The 23,846-nt window shown below is 36.2% G+C and overlaps 1 protein-coding gene across 1 annotated transcript in view; it reads right to left on the reverse strand.

Annotated features, from left to right (window-relative positions):
• Positions 1-3,902: 3,902 nt before the first annotated feature.
• LOC115411601 (CUGBP Elav-like family member 1) overlaps positions 3,903-23,846 on the reverse strand; it is a 41,133-nt gene continuing 21,189 nt past the window's right edge. Inside the window, 13 exon segments of the mRNA XM_030123793.1 lie at positions 3,903-4,117; positions 10,468-10,640; positions 12,244-12,264; positions 12,267-12,386; positions 16,360-16,458; positions 16,461-16,544; positions 19,093-19,107; positions 19,110-19,188; positions 19,191-19,207; positions 19,522-19,644; positions 20,689-20,758; positions 22,443-22,604; positions 23,424-23,503. Coding sequence (XP_029979653.1) covers positions 10,513-10,640; positions 12,244-12,264; positions 12,267-12,386; positions 16,360-16,458; positions 16,461-16,544; positions 19,093-19,107; positions 19,110-19,188; positions 19,191-19,207; positions 19,522-19,644; positions 20,689-20,758; positions 22,443-22,604; positions 23,424-23,503 — 998 coding nt within the window. The 3' untranslated portion in view covers positions 3,903-4,117; positions 10,468-10,512.

Genomic DNA, 23,846 nt, shown 5'->3' on the forward strand with positions numbered 1-23,846 from the left:
CTGCTGTTGTATGATGTGATGTTCAGTATAAATTCGGGCTGAAAGATATATCGTTATCCTATCTATATCTAAATATGAACATTCAAGATATTAACATTGAAAAAGCAACAAATAAATGATATAGATTTCCCCCGCGCTCGCCCTGCATGTACAGCTCTGGAAGTCACAACAAATTTCATTTTTACAATTTGTAATTTAATTATTCGTACTTTATGTTAATGTTGATGACTGGCAGTGAGTTCTTATGAATAAAAGTGCACTTTCCACATTGTTTTGTGCTATGATGTTTGTATTTTTGTGAAAAATGCTTGGTTTTCACCGAACCCGTGGTCATATCATATCATATCGAGATATCTGGCATGAATATCGAGATATGAAATTTTGTCCATATCGTTCAGCCCTAGTATAAATCCTACACTCGTTCACAACAGGACGATGACGGATGGAAGAGGTCACATGGTTTGAGGTTCAGCAGGAATGTTTAAGATGACTGGAAACTACTGATGTCCCTGTGCTGGATTACAGGAATGATTACATGATCCTGATGTTGGAATTATGAGAAAAATGAAACCTTATCATGGGTTTTATCCCAGATAGAACAGGAAACAACTATGATCTAATGGAATCAGGTCTTTTTTTAATCAGCGAAGTGCATCAGTCACTGAGTTATGTTTTTTGCTTTACTTTACAAGCTTTTTTTTTTTCTAAGAGTCAACCTGATCTTATAAATAAAATGTACTGTTATTTATTAACAGGTTTTATTCACTTAACCTATGTCTTGTACAGTAATTCTTTACATTTTTATTATTTGCTTTTTAGATCGCAGGATTATTTGTCAACATATTACTTTTATTCTATGTATTTATGTTAATATTTTTGTTGATTATTTATTTATTGTCTCCTCAACCTCCTGCTGTTTAGTTATATTTGTTTATAGTTATATCTGTTTATATATATATATATATATTGTTTAGTTATATTCTGTTTATATTGTTTGTAGTATTCTGTGTATACTTATATGTTTATAGTTATATGTTTTCTGTTTATAGTTCTATGTTTATATTCTGTATGTAGTTATATTATATGTTTATATTCTATTTATAGTTATATGTTTATATTCTGTTTGTAGTTATACATGTTTATATTCTGTTTATGGTTATATTCTGTTTTTTTTTATTGGATTATATGTTTATATTCTATTTATAGTTATATCTTTATATTCTGTTTATAGTCACAGATGTTTATAGTTATGTTTATTTTCTGTTTATAGTTAGTTTACATGTTTATAGTTATATTCTGTTTATTCTGTTTATAGAGTTTTTGCAGTTTCACTTTTCATTATTTGCTGTACATTTGGCAAAACTGACAATAAAGCTGACTTTGACTATTTAAGTGTTTTTTTTTGCGTCAACACTGTGACTGTCAGACTGAAAACCTAATCTACCTAAGGGCACCGATAAAGAAACCTGAATCCACGATAAACCTCCCATTTTCTATATTCCACCGTCCTAGGACATTAACTAAAACACTGTTCACTAGTGTCTGTTGTGAATGTTTGAAGTTTGTTATTGTACAGTTTCACAGTTGTTTCCCATGAGCCTCCATGTTCACGCCCACTAACCCTTCGCTGAGCTCCTCCCAGAAATGGCTACTATCCAATCCTACGTTAGCGACCGTAACTAGGCACTAGGATCTGGAAAACATTTTTACTTTAGACATCTAAACCAATCATAATTAATCGTATTTAATACTTTAACTTACTGCTCTCAGCTTCCATCGTCTTCAGCTGGAATTTGTTCTTAAATGTGTCCATGTCAAGTCTTTGTCTAAACTATTGTTGATATAGATGCATTTATTTGATAGTTGTGGAAAATGTTGGCAGGATTTTGACCTCTGCTGATGTTTACTTGATCTAACATACGGATCCAAACCAGGATTTGGGATCATAACCTGACGCTTTACACAACTAAAAAACAGGATAACACTAGCTTCATTCAGTTTAGCTAGCAGTGACAATAAAAAAAAAACACAAAAAAAACCAAAAAAAACCATTATCTTAAATACCAGGATATCAAATAAACTGTTTTACACTGATGTGTAGAACATTGTTGTTGGATGTTTGTCCTGAACATAGACTTTCCAGATTTTACATTGACTTCATGAACAAATGTACGGAAATGAATGCCTCATATCATATAAATAAAACACTGGATTATTGAATTGTATGGTATGATCGTTTTAAATGCTGTATGTTTTATACTTGTACTGCAATGTTGTGGAAGAGTCCAACCAGTGACTGGAGTTGAGAATTAGCACTAGCTAGAAACTATATACGCATTACATCCGCTACAACTATGTTTGACAGCACTGTCCCTGTCAAATAAATAAATAAAAATAAATAAATAAATAATGATCATGTGAATGTTGTCATATCGACAGTCATAAAACTAAACCTACCTGAAAATTGCAGTTTTTGAGAAAATTTCAAATATCTTGTTTCTTGCAGAATGCTATTTGTAATAAGAAATACAGACCAAAAACTGTTTATTTATTGGGTTTCGAATGGAAGATTAGGGCCACTGGGAAAAAAAAAAAAGATCCAATATAATTTTTTATTTTTATCCTGAGTGAGAAAAAAGACAGAATTCTGACTTTTTTTTCTCAGAATTTTGTTTTAAATATTTTTCTTATTATTATTCTGAGATTAAAGTCTGAATTCTGAGAAAAAAGTCAGAAATCTGAAATTAAAGTCAGAATTTTGAGAAAAAAAAAGGTCTGAATTCTGACTTTTCTCATTTTATAATAATTATAATAATAATAATAATAATAATAATAATAATATGTAGGACCTTAATTTAATTTTTTTTTTCCTAGTGGCCCTAATCCTCTTTTGTTACCAAATAGTGTTCTGCTAAAAAATAGCAAGTTATTAGTTTCTAAAAAAAAAAAGTGCATTTTTCAGATGCAGGTTTTGTTTTTCAGTTTGTCTTTCTGTCAACTTCTATCTTTTGTTGATACTGTTGCAAAAAAGTGGTAAAACTTGCCAGAGGTAGCGACAGTAACTGTGTGTGTGTGGGGGGTCTTAGCGAAGGGTTGTTTCCTTTCTAGGACACAAGATGAGACGATTGGATAAGATTATGTGTGATTGACAGCTCAATCTGTGCACTTTAATAAAACGGGTCGACTGCAGCCTCCATGGATGTGGGATTGTATTCACAAATACAAAATAACACAATACAATACACACAAAACGGCATCTGAGTCCATGATACTGGTGAGAGTCTTTTCATTTGATGGACATGAAGTCAAACCACCAACCCCTGATTTTACAAAGAATGACCAGTAAAAGTGAATCAGATGGGGGCGGGCTGGGGTAGTGATTATGCAAAACATTTGGCACCATTTTATTCATCGTTTTTCAAGTGAACACAAACTAAATTCACATTTTGCCAAGTAATTCAGTGCATATCCAAATAAACATGCATATTATGGGTAATGTGACAAAACAAAGGCTGTGTGGATCCTGAAGTATCCACATTAAAAAGAACAAAAAAAAAAAAGCATCGTGTTGTTGTGGCTGAAAAGTTAAAACTTGATGTTGAGCAAACATTAACTCCCAATGATGAATCTTTAACCTCCAACCACTCAGGATCAATCACTGACTTCTAAGGCTTTTTCTATCTGAAACATGCAGCAACACTCCAACACAATGTCATCTTCAGACTGATCGGCTGCTTTTACACACAAAACTGAAAAAAAATACAAAAAACAAAAACACCCAAGATGGAGGCACGGGAAAGACCACACCACGATACAAGAGATAAAACAAAGTGAAAGATTGGACTCATGTCAAACTAATTCTGCAAAAATTTAGTGGTTATGTCAGTCGCTTCTACAAAATAGATTCTCTTTGTTGAACAGTACTAAAGAAACGTGGGCGGTGGTCTTTCCGATGCCCCGACCGGCAGCACAGACGACAAAAAAACCCCAAACCTCCTGGTATTGATTAACAAACACAAAGTCATAAGTGAAATCAGAAGCATCAGAGAAGCGAAGACAAGGACTGGACGATGGACTGTGACACCACATCAACATGCTAGGGCAAACAGGAAGAGATCTAGAGAAAAAAAGAAAAAAACACAACAGGGAGACAAAACTGGGTTAAACAGCAATGGAACAAGACAGGAGAGAGAAAAGAAACAGACAATGATCAGTGTGGAATCGATGACCAACACACAGCTACATGTACCAAGGTGGAGAATGACGACAACGACGACGACGACAACAACATGGACACACAACAACCTGAACAATGTCCCCACACAGTCTGAGATGAACATGCAGTCAGACCAGGACACCACGAACCACTGGAAAAACCTTAAGGTCTGGTTTTATCTGGAACATTTAGAGGTAGGAATAAGCAAATTCACGGTTATCGTACGTCAATAGAGTTTTTTTTTATTCTCTACGTGTGGCCTGTGAATTTAGTTTTAAAGCATTTGAGGAGAATTTCCCAGTGTTATTTTTGTATCATTGTGCAGTTTCCAAACATCAAGACTGATTTCAGCCTAAATGTACAAGAAGATAAATAATAATGTAATAAAAAAATAATGTTATGTATGGTGTTCCTCAAGGATCGATCCTAGAGCCTATTTTGTTGTTCTTTATACATGTTCTCCTTCCAGAAATATTATATATGGTGTTCCTCAAGGATCGATCCTGGGGCCTATTTTGTTGTTCTTTACACATGTTCTCATTTCAGAAATATTATATATGGTGTTCCTCAAGGATCGATCCTGGGGCCTATTTTGTTGTTCTTTACACATGTTCTCATTTCAGAATTATATATGGTGTTCCTCAAGGATCGATCCTGGGGCCTATTTTGTTGTTCTTTACACATGTTCTCATTTCAGAAATATTAATATGGTGTTCCTCAAGGATCGATCCTGGGGCCTATTTTGTTCTCATTACATATGCTCCCCTTACATATACATTATGCATAGTGTCCCTCAAGGATCATTCATGGGGCCTACTTTGTTTCCATTATATGTGCTCCCCGTATAGATATATTATGTATGGTGTCCCTCAAGGATTGATTCTGGGGCCTGTTTGTTTTCTTTATAGATGCTCCCTTAGAGATGTGTTAATAATGATTATCATACACTCATGTTTTTGTGCTGCCAACATGAGACCCATTTTATCTTTAATGAAAGTTAAAATGAGTTAAAAGTAGAAATATGAACATATTACCCTTCTTTACACTGGGTCCTTGTTTGTTTTAGGATTAACCTTAAGATATTATTGATTACTTTTAAAGATCATTGTGGCCTACATGCAGATTACATTTAGACCTGTAAAAATAAAGTCATTTGAGTCATTGTCACCTTTTAAGTCAATTCTCCTGACTGCTTTTACTTGAAATCAGATCTCAGTTTAAATATAGCTACTTGTTTACCTTATTTGTTTTTACAACATTTTACTCTCATCCTTCATTATGTTTTATTATTTAGCATTTTATTGATTTCTTTGACATGTGCTCTATTATTAAAGATTTTTATTATTATACAGATTATAAAAGCAAAGCAAAATTGAAGAATATTACTTACAATAAATTAAAATTGAATAAATAAATATGACAAAAACAATAGGAAAGTTGTAACAAGATAAAAATTAAATGAAAATTTGCACGTTACAATGAATGCTCATGCTAGTCTTCGTTTGCTTTGCACAGAAACAGTCACAAAAAATGTTTGACTTTCAACTTTTACATTTCAGAACCTGTATGTTTTCACTTTGGCTGCAGAACAGATGTTGAATCAGTGTTTCTACCTATACTTGTTTAACCTCCACTTGAGCAGAGTGTGGTAATACAGCTTTGGAAATGATTCGTGGACCACCGTGAGGTAGTTTCAGTTATTTTCTACCTCTTCCTTTACAGATCTTGGTGGATCTGTATAATAGTATGTTATTAGATGGCTGAGAAATATATAAAATATATCTGAAACCCTAAAACAACATGGTAAACTATTAAAATATATACAATCAATAGTTTAATTACTTTAGTTTTCCATCCCACAGTTCAGTTTGTCCACAATGTGACCATCTGAAATAAAACCAGGGGAAAGTATTTTGTTGCTGTAAACAAATCCCAAGGTTAGAAACCCAAACAAAAAGTAATGATGTTGTGTCTTTACAGGTTGATGGATCCCTATGTAAAACCTGTTACAAAAACATCAATGATCCGAACGGTTGCACTGTACTTTATTCGACCAAATCCCACGTACAATAATCTGCTGCCATAAAAACTTATTGAGAAGTCAGATAAAGCCATCGGTTCTATGGAATTGTCAAGCTTTTTTTTAAATATATATAAAATATAATATCATGGATGTGTTTTGTTAGCTTTACACCTTCAGCGGGAGGAAGTAGGTCCAGAACTATCAACAACAGACAAAACATACACTCTTCCATAAATATTTAGTATGGTGTGCCTCAAGGATAAGTCCTGGGCCATATTTTGTTTTCATTATATGCAGCAAGTTTCCCCATATGTGGGACTAATAAAGGATTATCTTATTTTATGTGCACCCATTCCAGAACTATTACGTATGGTGTTCCTCAAGGATCAATCCTAGTGCCCATTTTGTTTTCATTATACAGTCGCGGAAAAAATATTAGACCATCAAAAGTCATCCAAAACAATGATTAAGCATCCAGTACTAACTCCTGTGTGTGTCATGTGACTAAAAAAGACAGAAAAGAAAACATGGAATGTCTAAAAGCACTGTTTTTGTCAGTACAATGACATAGATATTGATGTAACAACTGAAGTGATTTTGGTTATTATCAAGAAAACATGTAAAATGGATAGATATCAGCTCTGAAAAAACTACTATGAGCTATTTTTGTTGGTATCATTATGTTGGTCCAAACAAATGTACCTTTAGTTGTACCAGGCATTAAAATGAACAAGAAATTGAAGAAAACAAGGGGTGGTCTAATAATTTTTTTCGTGACTGTACATGCTCCTTTTCCAGATACATTATGTATGGTGTCCCTCAGGGATCAATCCTGGTGCCCATTTTGTTTTCATTACACATGCTCCCCTTCCAGATATATTATGTATGGTGCTCTTAAAACTGAGCACGAGGATGCCATTGAATATCTCACATGAAGTTAATGGTCTTGATAATAGTGTAATAGTGTTAGTGTTTTACAGTACCTGTAAAGTTTTACTTGTGAAAATAAAAAAAAGTAGCACATAATTGGTATAAATGTCTGTAACAGTGTGTATTATATACCGTGTTGCTGTACATACCTATAGCCCATCTTAAAATTAAACAGAAAAATGTTCATAAATTTAACAGTAAAACATTGCAGAATGGACAGATTATCAGTTGCATCGTTTAATCTGACTTGTAACGTATTCAGGTAAAGTAAGCATGTAAAGTGTATTATATTCCATCAATCATTTCTGAAACAGGTACAGCAAAATTAAAATTTTACTGATGGTAAACAAGTTGTCAAGAATATGAAGGATGAAATAATATTGTTCAGTCGTCTAATAATAATAATAATACAAAAATGTAACAGAGATTCACACACTCAATGACTGATGTGTCAATGACTGCACACATTACTCAGATTTAACAATAATGAAAATTAAGGGTTGTTTATCTCCTGTTTTCATGTAAACAGATTCTTCCCCTGGTATGGTTTAACTGGACACTTAAAAGTTTCAGTTTGGATCATCATCAAGGCCATAAAACTGCATAAACAGCTAAATATCATAACTGACCGTCCACTTTGTGCTTTAGTTCGACAGAGTTCATCAAGTAATCCTGAATTACAACTGCCGGATCAGTTTCTCTGATAAACTACAATTTCTGTGCAACAGCGAGAATGCTTTTTGTCTGTAATACACTGACACAGTTCCAGCGTTACCATACAGACAGCATTCTACTGCTTTACATGAAACAGGTGAACTTCAGCTGGTTTCATGTCAATAAACCTGAAGCGATGTGACGATATACTGCACTTACAAACACTGTCACATTTCAGACTCTTTCATTTTGGACACAGACCTGAAATCAGTTTAGAAACTAGTTTTAGGATTAGAAAAAAGTCTGGGCCGACTTTTTCCAGATAGTGACCTCTGTCATTATAGGCACATGGGACAGATGATTCTTCATTGAACTTTGCTCCCTGTGTCCACTTTTATTCAAACAACATTACATATTCATAGTAAGGCATGTGAAAACGGGAAAGGAGGCTGATTGAACTCGGCAGCACTGATGGAAACAAACACACAGTTCATGCTATACTGATAGCACCCACACTACAACAAAACAACACTAAGTAGACGAGGAAAGAACACACACCAGGAGATAAAGAGGGGTCGTTGGACTTCACATTTGTCTCTCAAAACATTTTCAATTCAGATTAATTTAGGCAATAAATAGTTCCCCAACACAGGAGAAGTATAAAACCTATATAAAATAGAAAAGGCAGAGTAGTTTTCAATACACATCTCCACAAATTTCACACTTCCTAGTTCTATTAAAAACACAATTTCCTGGAAGTCTAAGCAACTAACACGATCTCTTAAGCATTTAGACATTTATAAGAATCCTTCAATTACTGAAGATATTCAATGGCAGACGTAGTGGTGTAGCCCTCTATGGATCAGCTAGCAGCTAGCTGGCTGGACAGTTGCTGAGGGACATTGATGAATGTTTTACAAAACACCTGGATTCAAAGTAGAAACAACTTCAGCCATCACATTTATACAGAGAATTACACATTAGTACTATCTCAGAAGAATGTGAGCAGCACAGGAGGAGAACCACCAAAACATGCACAAACGCCCGCACTTCCATGTCATTACGTCGCCATATTTGCGCAAAGACTACAAATGCAATATTTCTGTTGCTCAAAGTATAAAAATAAAACCTATTTAATACAGATGTCAATTCCAGTCTGTGTGTGTTTGTATAAAACACAGTTCGTCCGTGTGTGTGTGTGTAGCTTTAGAACAGAGGCCACATGTAAAGGTCACGCAACAACAAGTCAGATCAAACCAAACTCAGAGATAACGGGGTTCGGAAAAGTTCAAACACTCATATGGCAATAAAGACATCACTCCTTTTTTAGATAACTGGGCATGAAACCTGTACTCTCTATGTCTGGGCCTCTTCTCTCCATGTAAACGGTTGCAAATACTGACCGCATGTATTCGTTTGTTCATGGAAAACATACAGATAGTTAATCGATGTCATTTCAGCCCATTCTGTTCATGTCTTTTATGTGTTCGTGAGATGAAGCTGCACCTGAAACATCAAACCCAGGTGTATAAATAAAAATCCGTGTTTGACCTGTACTACATTGAGGTCAGCACCGATACCTTTAGGAGACGGACCAGACCAGATGGGACCGGTGTTATGAACAAATCCACATCATGTAAAGAATAAACTTCCACAGCCAACACTTAAGGAAACATGTTTATGACTGAACTTGTTGCTGCTTCACCTTCATGACAGATTAAAGCCTCTGCGTCTGCTACGTCCACTGTTATCCACGGTGTCCACAGGTTGGACAACAACAACTATGGACAGGACCAGATGTTGGACACGTTTGGAGTCAGTTTTTTGTTGACGTGTGGACAGAGATATTTAGTAAAATAATAACAAGAGACTAATTTGTCGGGTCTTTCCTGAATCTTTACGATGGAGGTAGCAATATCACTTATAAGGGAAATACAGCAGATTCACAAAACCTTAAGTTTTCCTTCAAATGACTTGTAACTTTAGCTGTGGAACAGAATCCAACCATCGCAGCGTCGATGGGGTGATTTACTGTCACGACCATATGTGATACACAAACACACAAACACAGGATGAGTCTTAATGCTACCTGCATGTTTTGGCAGAGATCCTCCTTAATGAGTAATCGAATTCTGTATATTTGGTGATCAAATCTTAAAGTTTTCACATTTTGCATTTGTAAAAAGAAAAAAAAAACCAAACGTAATTTTATTTACGTACTAATTAAGTCTAGCTCTGTCTATTCCAGCTGTAGCCTGCTTTAATGGGTGGGTGGTGGGTGGTGGGGGTGGGGGAAATGAACAGGAAATAAAAACAGATGGTCTTGGCACCGACTGTCCATGTGCAACACATCCTAACAATTAACTCATATGTGTATAGTCTACCACAGCAAACTGAAGAAGTGATTCCAACTTAAATGTAAATACGTCTGTTTTCTGGTTTGTTAGAAGGAAAACAGTGCATAAGTGCATAAACCACAACAGAGCACAGTAAGAACCCAGTCTGTCTTGAAAACTCTTTTACGTAGCTTCGTGTGTCTCTTTGCCTGGACATGTTATGATGACCAGGAGGTGGCGCAGCAGACCCTGTAATGCACAGACAAGTTTCTGAGTGGACCAGTCTTTGTTATTTTTACTCCACTTACCATAAGACCACCCCTCCTAACTAAGTCTGCAGTGCCCCAGCACCTTCAGTAGGGCTTGCTGTCATTCTTTGAACGCTTCAGCTGCACCTTCAGCCTCTTCATGCCGATCTGGAAGCCGTTCATCGACTGGATGGCCGCCTGCGACGACACCGGGTTGTCGTAACTCACAAAGCCTGATGGGAAAGAACAGACATCCAGAACAGGAGCGGGAAGTGAGGCTGATGAATCCTGGACTCCAATGGAAGTAAGAGGTGGATTATTATGTATGAAAAACAGGAATTAAACCATAAAGACCCAAACACCCACCACTGACCAAAAGCATCAACTAATATAAATGTTTCATACCTTTTCGTTTGATGTTCAGCTAATGTTAGTTAACGTGAAAAAAAAATCCAAAAAATGTACTAAAAAGTACAAAAATAAAATTAACAAAAATGAATAACAAACAAAATAACAAGTGAAGAGAATAAAATAAGCCACAAATTGAACAAAACTGAAGAAAAATTATTTAAAAAACAGCTAAATACCATAAATGTGCACCCCCGGATTCCTGTTCTAGGGAGTTTAGTTCTTCATTTTGTACTGTAAAAATTACATCTTTGGTATTGCTGAGAGAGGACCAACGATCCTTATTTGTATTGTCGGTAGAGTCACAGAAGTATCGCTGTGAGATTCAATTGTAATTTTCAGATGAATGGATGAGAATGGTGAATTGCTATGTGAATAAATATGTGAACCATGGAAAATACCAATAAAAAGAGAATTTAAAAAAACAAACAGAAAAAAAACAGTAAAATGTAGAAAAATAAACAAATAAGTAACAAAATGAAGTAACAAAAGGGTTTTTAAACAGAAGTTAATTAGTTAACGAGTAAAAAAAAATCAGTTTGTTTTTATAATTGATATTTCTTTTTTTACTGCACTTTTTCCGTTTAAAAACAGATTTCTGGGTGTTTTTTTGGGTGCTGATGAATAGATTAATTATATTTCAATTCATTTCAATGGGAAAAACTGAATGGTAAAACGAGTAAATCGCAAAACGAGCGCAGTCATGGAACGAATTAAAGTCGTACTGTGAGGTTCTACTGGACTAGCTTATTTCAAGATGGCTGCCCTCTGCTAGTGATAAAGTGAAAACCAGTTAAATACCATCAAGTTTTCTGATCCAAGCAAACACACAAATAAAATACACACAGTAATAGTATTCAGGGTGCGATTTGTCAGAAAAACAGAGGGGGTGTGTATTTTTTTTTTTTTTGTCGGGGTGGGGGGGCAGCACTCATATACATGGGGGTGTGGTCCATGACTAATGTTACTAACGCTGGTGTGAAACTTTACATACTTCCAACATCCAACTCCCAGGTTCTGTTCTTCTATTATACAGCAGATCTTATACGAAATTTTCACAACTTCTGACCTGTACTGGACACACAAATGCGTGGGCCCCATGAATTTGTCACGTTTAGCCCCCCTTCTACGGCACCCAGTGCATGAGGACATTTGTTTATTCTTAAACTGCCAACGTTTGGTTCAGGTGAACATTAGTGTCGGTAATGTAGGATATAGGTGGAAGAAAAACTGTCACAACCTGCTGTTATTTACATTGGTTGGTTGTCCCACCCGAGGATGAATTCATTAAGCAGAAGTAAGAATGTAAAAACCAGAGGGGGGGTTGATGCCCCCCCCAACAAATCGCACCCTGATAGTATTCACCATTTCAGGTCCTCTGTGGTGATAAACATGTAAATATGAGATTTCTATCGTGTGTGAACTCACCGAAACACTTGCTGAGGTGTTGTGTTTGTCGATGAAGACCTTAGCTGAGATGACGTTTCCAAAGGGCATGAACATCTGGAGCAGGTCCTGGTCTCCAAACTCCTGGGGCAGGTGGTAAATGAACAGGTTGGCACCTTCTGGACCTGCACATCACAATCCACCGTCACATACTTGCACTTCAACGAACTACGGCTCAGTAAATGGGTCAATATATGGTCATAGAGTGTGTGTGTTAACAGATGTAATGACAGTTGTATCATACGGAAATAGAAATGTGATGGTGGTGACGTCTTACCGGTGCTGCGACTTTCTCTGGCTGATGCAGCAAAGTTAAAACAAGACAGAATCCTTAGCAGGTGAGACCAACACGGCACAAACAACTCTGACAGAAAAGCCATCACAACAACACAACACAACACAGGACAGGCATCACAACAACACAACAGGACAGGACAGGCATCAGAGACACACAGGGACGGCTCTTACATCTACGAAACAATTGGGCAAGAAATGGAAGACGTTTATTGTCTTTAAAAGGAGACGGAGGACATTATTTGTGTCCATGAAATCTGTGTATGAACACTATAACTGACACATAACTCATTCCATATCCTCCTGAGACTACATAATGCATTTTTGTCTTCTGTAGGGGACAAGATTTTTACTTTACTTAAAAAAAAAAAAAAAAAAACAGGTTTGTGAAGATGTGGAACCTTCTGGAACCTTTGTCCATCAGGTAATTAGTAAAACGGTTCAGTAACAACGGAGGTCATTTCAAATAATAAAATTCCAATGGACCCCCAGACTATCTATCTACCTGGGTCTAATACCTGATGATGTAATTAAAAGAGAAGATGCTTAATTATTTAAAATATTAATTCTTGCCTGAAAAAAGGTTGGTACAAGGAACTGGTTCAAAAGGGACCCTCTTCGACCACAGCAATGGCTGGACATTATAGAGGAAATATATACCATGGAAAATAAAGGTTTCGTCTGAGGATTAAAGTGGAAACTTTTAATCGAATTTGGGAGAAACGGACCATATTCAAAGATGCTAATTCTTGTTACCAGATCTGATGCAGAAAAGCAGATGAGTGTACAGCAACACCCCCCCCCCCCCTTGTTGTTTTGTGCTTTGTTACTGTAGTTACTGTGCTGTAAAAGTGTTTAAAAAAGTTAAAATAAAAAGTAAAAAAAAAAAAAAAAAAAAAAAAAAACGGTTCAGTAACTGGATTTTAATATGTATCATATTCCTATGATTTGTATTATTAATCTACCACTGGTCTGATTTTATTCCATTCATCACATCTATTACCAGGGTTCCCACAGGTTTCTACAGGGTAAATTTAAAACCTTTTTAAGACTACTTAGAACAGAATCAAATACCCAATTTCACAGCCATACTGGCAAACATTTCTGACTCGTAGAATTTAGGAATTTAGGAAAATATATTTGGGTGCTTTTATGAAACTGGGTTCATTCTGGTACCTGGTACTTTTCCACCTTTTTAGACCCAATAATAAAAGGTAAATGTAGACATATTTCTCCTCGGGATGGACCTAATGATGACCTCAGGTAAATGCAAAAAAAATTATACTCTTGCTCTGAGCCATCCCATAATTAATGAATTTTAGTCAAATATTGGGTCCAAAAATAGGACCCAAATATGGACATTAAATCTACCTAGGTGTCAGTGCATTAGATGTGAAAACGTGTGTAAATGGTCTTCTATAGACTCTAAATAAAGACACTGTGTTAAATGTGTCCATCCTAGTGGTTTTTCATCAGTCTCAGTCTCATTCCAGGTTTGGTGTGGAACCCATCGTGTCCACTGGTGTTACATACAAAACCTGAAGATTTAAACACTATAAATCGTGAATGATTTGCAACAGTGGTCATTTTGTCAAACACTCTGCCTTGAATAATTAGTTCAATTCCCAAAATGTACCTGTGAGAGAATAAAGAGATATTCAAAAAAATAATAGTGTGTAATTTTCGGGTCCTTTTGACTGAGTTACATACAGATTTTTGTAAAATATAATGTAAAATAATATAAAATGTATTTATCTGAAAAATAGTTTCTTTTATCTCAGGAATATTTATTCTTAAAATACACCAAAATGCTTCCAAACTTGCTTCATAACATTAGTCTACATCTGGTCTGAATTTTTAGCTCCAAGTCTTGTTTTTATGGACCAGTTTCATCAAAGAACCTATTTATTTACCCCAATGCATTGATTCCATCATTCTGAGTTGAACTAACAGCTGCACATGTGTTGAACTGAATGTTCTGTGATCATTTCCCACCGGGAATGCGAAGTTATCAATAATTGGGTCCTAATTTCAATATAAACTGTCTGGTTGGAATGGGTGGAACTGAATAGACTAATGTTACGTTCTTTGCAGTTTATACATTTAACAGACACATTTAAAACAATACACTGAACCACTTTATGGCAACAGAACTGAAGACCTAATTTAATACCTTTTAAAGACTTTTTAAGGTATTAAATGCAGATTTGTAAATTCATACCCCATGAGAACCCTGTATTACGTACACAGACTTTAGGAGGGTTTTCTGGGTTTTCTCTGGAAACAAAATGACAACAAAAGGCAAAAGGGGCGACACAGACACACAATTTCCACACAAAACTGATAAAATGCAGCAAGTTTCAATGGTTTGCCAGTTACACTCTGGAAACAAAATGAAAACAGGCATAAAAACAAACAGACAGACAGATATAAAACACTAGGGTATCAGACATGGCGGTCACAGAGCTAAAAGGACCAAGTCTAAACTGTGCCTGATTGGAAATGTGGCTTTAACTGAAAACACAGCTTCTGCATTTGTTGTAATTTCGAGAAATTTGGATGACTTATTCAGTTAACCCTCCGGTATCTGGGTGAGCATATTCTGCACACTTTGCACTTCATGTTATAACAGGTGATGTTATTTTTTACAATTCATATTTGGTCAGAATTCAAAAGTTGTCGATTTTTGTATGATTTTTAAAATTCAGACCCATCCACTAAATCAGCACATTGTAAATAATGTTAACTTGTGACACTAACACCCTTCTACCAAGTGAGTACAAAATGCACACTGACACTTTAAATAAATTGGGTTTGTTTGATGTTACGTCTCCTCATGTGCAGAAACACTACTTCCTGTCACCAGGTTTCTAGATAAAATGTCAAGATTCATATTATTCAAAAAATCTGTTTTTCTATTTCACAAGAACTAAAAACCATGAAATGATACAAACTTTAATTCTGTGACTGATGAGGTTAAACTGCCTCTAATCAGACATTAAATCAAGTCCTCTCTGGGTATTTTTTCCTGTGTGTTCCTGAACTCATCGTTCTTAATTAATCTGCCAGTATCTGAGCATATTATGCACACTTTACACTTCATGTTATAAAAGGTCATGTTTTTTTACAATTTATTTTAGGTCCGAATCCAAAAGTGTAGATTTTTGCATGATTTTTTAAATTCTGACCCAGCCACTAAATTAGCACATTGTAAACAGCGTTAAATTTCTACATTAACACCCCTCTACCAAGTGAGTAAAAAATGCCTGCTAACACATTTTAGCATTTAGCATTTGCGTAAAAAATAATAATGTGTTTTAAACAAAGTGCTGTTAATCACTAGTCACTTTTCCATTGACCTTCAAATTGTGCAAATGTAACATGCACATAAAATTTGCCTAACGGAAAAATGACAATTTTGCCAAATCTCTCATTGTTTGATTGAAAGTTTAACAAAAATGTTAAATCCAATGTTATGTAGTATATTGCATCAAAATATATGATTTATTTACGTTACAAACATGGTATTTAAAGGGTTAAAAATGTGACAGTTATTGAGTATTTGGTATTTTTGTTTATGGCTCAAGTTGATGAAATACAGAACAATGTAAAAAGTTAAAAACTGTATGAACTGTATGAATAAAATGGGACATTACTACGGGCTGCACAGATTGAGTGCTTTCAGTGGTGATGAAGGGCCTCTGTGGTCGGACACCGAAGGGTTAAACATGTTATTTATTCTGTCTCTGCCCTGTGGTTTACAGACTCCATCATAAACGACTGACTGCCCTGGTTCTGACTCACCTTCCTTCTGGCTGCCGGCGGCGGAGATGCTCTGCTGGGACAACAGGCTCTGGTTGTAGAGGCTGGGCAGGGCGGCGGCGGCGTACTGCTGGATGCCGAGTACGCCTGGCTCAGAGCCTCCATGGTGCTACCGGAGCCGTTGGACAAACCTCCTGAGCTCAGGTTTCCATTCAGCGCAGCCATTCCTGCATCAACAGTACACACACAACAGCACAGCGGACAGTTTAGTGTTGTTGTTCATTTAGTTTTATCATAATAATGATAATGATGATGATGATGATTATTATTATTATTATTACGACTACTATCACTATTATCACGGTTGTATATTTTCAGTCTGTCTTCCCTGCACTTAATTTTTTTTATTTTACTGTTAACTTTTAAACTTTGCCATGGTGGGATCAGTTGAGGACTTGCAGCTGACGTCACTGGTCATGTGATTGTTGTTTACACCGCCATATTGGTAGGCACGCTATCTGGATCCAGAAAGTCAGAACTGTTGCTTTATGTCGTGTTTTTCTTTGGACTCTGTGTTTGCGTGTTTTGTTATTTGTGAGTATGTCTGCTTGTGATAAAGGCACCATAGATGAGTTTCAATGTTTACTAACAACAGCGATGCACTCATAACTCGGAGGTAAAAACAGGAGTACCAGCTCCCAGCCGGATCACATCAGCCATGTACACCTCCAGGCTCTCCCCAAGAACTCATAAACGAGCCGATATGTTAGCTCTAAAACGTCCATTAACTGTCTCTGTCCAAAAGCCAATCAAATCTTCTCTTTGACGGCCGCATAATTTGACTTGACCGCATCGGGAAGGCTGTTCCATAGTAGAAAGCAAACTTGCACAGACGGGTGGGGAGTATTCTCCAGCTCCCCGCTGAACTCACCAGTGTCGCCTGCCGTAGCTCCCACTGCCACTTCCAGCTGAGGAAACTCAAAGGGAGCAGGTAGATCCACAATCCGCTCTCTCTACAAGGTGATAGGCCAGGGGAAGCCCTCCTGGTAGGTTTAAAGGGGTCTTCATCACCGTACCACATGATGGCAATTCTTTTTTCCATGCCGCTAAGCGCAACAAGCATGCAGGCGAACTATACTAAGAAGCTACGCTAACCGCAGTAAAACTATAAGCAACAGTCGACAGAACAGAACCACCGCTGCCACCATTGAACCGAGCGGTCTTTCTGCCTAACTTATAATTGGTGAAAGCTAAGTAATACATGGCACACAGGAGTTTAGCAGGTCCATCATTTAACACGCTACGAACTCGGCGTGACTTCCTCCTCCAAGACTTAATGTATGCATACATCACATGAAACTCATCTATTGCAACCAACCGCAACACATGTGGTTACCATGATCACACTACTTAAAGCTTTACGTTATTGTAGATCTACACAGGAGAAAGATAAATATCACCAACAATGGCCAACTGTACGATCCAAGGAAAGCTTGCTACCAATATGGCGTAAACAGAAAACCACGTGATCATGTGACGTGGTGCAAAACCTCAATACAGTCTTATAACAAGGTTTCTGCAGGTATCAGCAAATCTAATTGAATACTTTTTAATGCCCTTTTCAATGCCACTTTAAACAAATTTCATACCCATGTCCAACTACAGATACAGTTTATATGTACACTTACCATCCACAGGGTTTAACCAGGTTCTGAATAGTTCCTCCTCCAATCACTTCTGCTGAAACTTGCATTTTCCCATTTTTCCCACATTTGCTAATATTCCCTCCACTCTTTCGTCACAGCATGAACACACTCACAGGACTTGCATTCCAAGCACTGGTGTTGTGACTTCGTGTATCAACCATAACAATAGCCAATTAAAGGGTTCCGCCTGTCAATCACACTATACTTCTGATCAAATTATAAATGTTTATATAATCAAAATAAATCGTGAATAACTGCTTTTTTTCCATCTAGTGTTATTTAATTTTTTAATGCTTCTGGACATTGAATTGCATGCTTTTTAATGCCATTTAAGGCCTTAATTTTCACAAAATCTATTAATGACTTTTAATGCTTTTTAATGACCTGCAGAAACCCTGAGGAACTATATTACCCTGAAGGCGAGGCAAGGGGTATTATTTTTAGTTTGGTTTGTTTCTTTGTTCGTTAACACTCTAGCAGTAAAACCATTGTTTGAATTCATACCAAACTGGTTTATAGATTGCCAGTGACCCGGAAAAGTAGGGTCAAAGTTCAAATTTTTTTATGAATTAAAAAAAAACTTTTCCCCCCATTTACTTATAATGGCTGAAATTTATCTGCTGTCTATGTCTATGCTGACATCAGCACACAGATAGACATGATGACATCAGCTGGATCGATGCCAAAATAAGATACAATACGTGCGAGGGGCGTATAGATAAGAACTATATGTATAAAGTTCCATCTAATCTAATCTAATCTAATCTAATCTAATCTAATCTAATCTAATCTAATCTAATCTAATCTAATCTAACACATGACAGAACCAGAACTTCACAACGAACCTAAAGGAAGTCACATATTGTCTTTATTCTGATATTAAAGGGTCTCCATGTAGTATTTTCACTTTCAAATATTAAAAAATGACCTAAAACTATCATCCAAGTGTTTAGAGTAAAGAGCATTGAAGTTCTGCCAAATGTCACGTATCTGAACATATGTTTAGTTCATTGATATTTACAGGAATCCACAGTGTTTATCATGACACATCCTGATTTCCTGGATCTACCTGCCAGGGAGCCATGTTAAGGCCGGCTCCAGCACCAGCAGCCAGAGACTGCAGAGCCCCCAGGGACGTCATGGGGTTGACGGAGGAGGAGGTGCTGCGGAGGTGGGGGAGGAGCCTGCTGGAGGAGCATTGACTGTTCATATTATAGGACAATGACAACGGAAGATAAGATTCACATTTCACACCAGCATCTGGACTTAAAATGACTGAAATAACTCTGAAAATCTGGAGCTGCAATCCAATCTCTTTTGTGATAAAAAAAAAAACAGAAGCATAATCAACAATATTAAAACATAAATCAATAGTAATAATAAAAATATAAAAATGAATGAATAAAAATGAAAAAAAAGACAGCCTCGGATCATGTTTGGTCTCTAATCTAACCTCATCATAACCTCTTCTGAAATACAGTGCTGTAGTATTTCATACCTGAGCTTGTTAGTGCACTTAATGGGCTGCTTGATGTCGTCATGGCACTGGAGCCTGTGGGCGTGGCCTGTGTGGCGGTCGCTGCTGCTGCTAAAGCGGCCAGATTCTGCATGGCATTAAGACCTGAAGCAAACACACAATTAACCTTCTGGTATCAGGGTGAGCATATTTTTGAACTTTATGCTATAAAATGAAAATTATTAATATTTTTAACAATTAGTTTTAGGTCAGAATTCAAAAGTTGTTCTTTTTTGCATAATTTTTTCAATTCTGACCCAGCCACTAAAACCAGCACATTGTAAAGAATGTTAAATTCCTACACAAACACCCGTCTACCAAGTGAGTAAAAAATGCACTTTTGACATATTTTAGCATTTAACATTTGACCAAAAGATAATATGCATATTAAGCAATGCTGCTGTTAATCACTGACATATGCCAAAAAATATTACTTACATTTTTATGTAGTACATTGAAAAAAAGTGTTTTTGCATTAAAAAAAAAAAAAAAAGGTTTGTTTACTAGTACAAGTAGTAATTTATTTGTCCATTTAACAAAACATGATATATACATACAGTTTTGATTTCTGTATTAAACATGGGCGAAAAGCATTTACAAAGACAAAAGATGGCATTTAAAGGGTAAAAAATATGACAATTGTTGAGTAGTATTTAGTATTTTTGTTTATGGCTCAAGTTGATGAAATACAAAACGTTTTTCAAAAAGTTACAATAAACTGTATGAAAAAAAGGCTGATATTACTTTGGCGCTGTGCATATGACATGCTTTTGGTGAGTAGAAGGACCTCTATGGGTGCGATACCAGAGGGTTAAGACTAACAATGAGAAGTTTGGTACACAGGACGTAGAGAACGTACATTTCATTTAACAACCACTGATCAGTATTACACATGAATCAGTGCTGGTCTGATCCAGTTTAACTTTAAGACTATATCCATTCACTCTCTTGGTCACTTTAGTAAAGCAGTTCTTCTAAATCCTCATTATGATCCACTTGGACTTCAAGACACAAACATCATCACTCAGCCAATAAAATATTAAACAAATGAAAACCTAATCTTACATCACATAATATTTTCCTACTGAACGTGTCCCATGTCAACGTCCTTTAATCCCACCTGTGTTCTGTGTGTGTATTGTTGTGTACCTGATATGGGGTGCAGGTTGTTGAGTGCATTTCCTGTGGAGGCTGACTGCTGCAGCAACTGTAAGTAAAGCTGCACAGAGAAAGGAAGCATTAACCCCAGAAAACAGAAAAACAACAAACTGATGCACGACTAATGACCAGGACGATGGACATGAGATTATCACATACAGGGGCAACTCCAAGAATTAGAATATTGTTAAAATATCCACTTTTTACTCACAATTTAATTCAAACAATGAGCCTTTCATACATTTTTGATTCATTACATAAAGTGAACTATTCAAGCCTTTTTTGTTTTAATTTTGATGATTACAGCTGATGAAAGTCTTAAAATATTGGAATATTTCATGAAGTCAATAAAAAAAGATTCCTGATACAGCTGAGGTGTTATGGAAGCCCAGGTCGGTTTGGCAGTGGCCTTCATCTGGTCTTCACTTTTAACTCTTATTTTTCTTAAAACATTTCAGGTCATACATGGTTTTTCATGACAGGATAGTTTTTAAATATAAACATTTTGGTGTAATTTTACAAATTATTCTGACACCCATGAGTGTTAATGTTTTCAGTATAATTTTTGCATTTCACAAATTCCTCCCATGGACCAGAACAGACCCTTTGGAGGGCTGGTTTTGGCCCACAGGCCATATGTTTGACACCTCTGGTCTAGAATATATTGTCACTGTTGGGCGGAAACCTCATAAGACCATTAATGGCCTTTTTTCTTTGTCATAAAACAATTCTATTGGTCAGTCTTCACGTTAGCCTGATGGTTTTAGAAACATTTAACCAATAAAGTGTTGAAAACAGCCTTTGACTACATCTTTAAACTCCATTAATTTACTTAGAATATATGTTGTTTTTCCAGTTTCCTGAAAAACAACTATTTTGGACATAAGAGGATTCTGCCTGACAGCGGCTATATAAAATTTTCACTTTCTGAAATGAGTGATTAACTCTTTCGGTGCCAGACAGTTAAGGGGCTAATAAGCCTTAAAAGTGCCACAGAATTTTCCGTTTTTCAGTATTTTGCGTCGTTTTTATAATCGAAGTCTGAATCGTCATCAGAACTCATTTTCTAGCAGATGGGACTGTTTTGACAGATCACTGTGTTTACGATATTACTACAAAATGGCCATCTAATTTGCATATGATTTCATTCATAAATTCATTCATAAAATTCCCAAGCAGAAAACGAAACGCGAGCTCTTCCTTGGTCAAAAACCACTCGGTAACATCCGACCGATTGCTACTTAGATTCAAAACGCACCGGACGCAGCCGATTCATTATTGATCGCAATTTGCAAGAAGATTTGAAAGAACGTCATCGAAATGTGAGATAGAAATGGGGGTGGATGGTGTTTGTACACAAACATGGCGTGTTCTCCAAAGCCGATCTGATCGGCCCGTGGCACTTTAAAGGTTGTATTCGTAAAGCCGATTTAATCGGCCTATGGCACTGAAAGAGTTAAATATTGAACTTTTGTCACAATATTCTGATTCTTTAAGATGTACCAGCAAACATACTCATATATATAATATACACATACACATATACATACATACACATAGTCATATACTGTATATACACATATACATACTCATACATATACATATACTCATACACATACATATATACACATATACAAATACTCATACACACACATATATACATGAAACACAGACATACATATACACATATCCATATACACATACATATATATATATACACAGAGGTGTTGTAAGCACATACTCACTGCTAAATACTGTGGCCCCAGACTGTTGAACCCCGTCAGGTTTCCCCACATAGACGCAGCGCTGAGCTGCTGCATCTGCTGTTGTAACTGTTGAGCCATGCGTTTCTGCTCCTTGTCTTTCTGAGTGTCTGCAAATTTCACCACAATGGGTGAAGAACAGCCCTGAAACAACACAAAAACATTCACACATTTGGACAAACCTGTTACTAACCAACCCCTCATCACACTGTAGAGGCCCTGAATACTTTTACACCCTCAGTGGAGGACGGGGCCATGCCATGGGTCACATCACACTATGTGCAACTGCAACTGCTTGAATTAAGCAAAAAAATCTTGAATTAAGCAAAAAAAATCTGCCAATGGAACAAGTGAAAATTATTTTGGTAAGATTTCTTGAACTCAGATTTTCCAGATCTATTGTCTAAAAATCAGTTCTTAAATCTCACTGAAAAGTTCCTCTTTAGTTGCTTCTGTCTTATTTTAAGTGTGATGAGATATTGGACTAAAAATGAGAAAATACACTTGGTAAGATTTAGATATTTGCAGTGTTGCTGTCAACAGTGATCTTTCCCCATGCTCAGATCAAAAAAATCTTATCTTCTTTTATCTTATCTTATCTTATTTTATCTTATCACATTCTACCCAGATTAAAACCTAATAAGGTTGTCTTTAAACTGAAACAGCATAAGTGCAACAGAGAAAATACAGATTAAACTCATTATTTAAAGAACTATTAAAGTAATACAACAAATGAAACTAATTCATGTTCATGTATGTGTGGTCAAACAAACTACATCTACAACTACATCATGCAGTTTTTTTTTTATGTTTTGGAGTTTGGAGTTCACTTTTTGCATGTTACACCCAGTTGGGATCCATAAATCACAGAGTAACAGCAAGAATATGATTCATTTAATTCCTGATTCCCAGTCACAGTTTTATGATATTGTGACGCATCGTCTGTAAAAATGCTAAGTTCACCTCCATGGTCTGGGACTGGTGCATAGACTTGATCGCTGACTGGGCCATCTGTCGAGCAGTGAACGTCACAAACGCACATCCTGAAAAAACAAAAACACAATATATGAGCAATGGAGTAGGAGAGGATCTTTATTAGTTTGGCTGAACTGGTGTAGTTTGGCCAAAATCATATGACAACCTTTGAATTTACTCTGAGATTTCAAGAACATCTACATGATCAGTGAATTAAATATAGGGAAATAAAAGATTCACTGAAAAATACAAAATGCTACAAATAATATCATAATAAATGGTGATAAAACACTTTGGGAAGGCTAAATGTAGAGGAAAATAAATTCAGCAGTCGGCATATAAATATATTTAATATATTTAGGGGTAATACAGATGGTGTACATGTTCTCTTTGGTTGAAAGGGTGGTTTGG

This window comes from Sphaeramia orbicularis, chromosome 3 (assembly GCF_902148855.1).
Source record: "Sphaeramia orbicularis chromosome 3, fSphaOr1.1, whole genome shotgun sequence".
NCBI lineage: Eukaryota > Metazoa > Chordata > Actinopteri > Kurtiformes > Apogonidae > Sphaeramia > Sphaeramia orbicularis.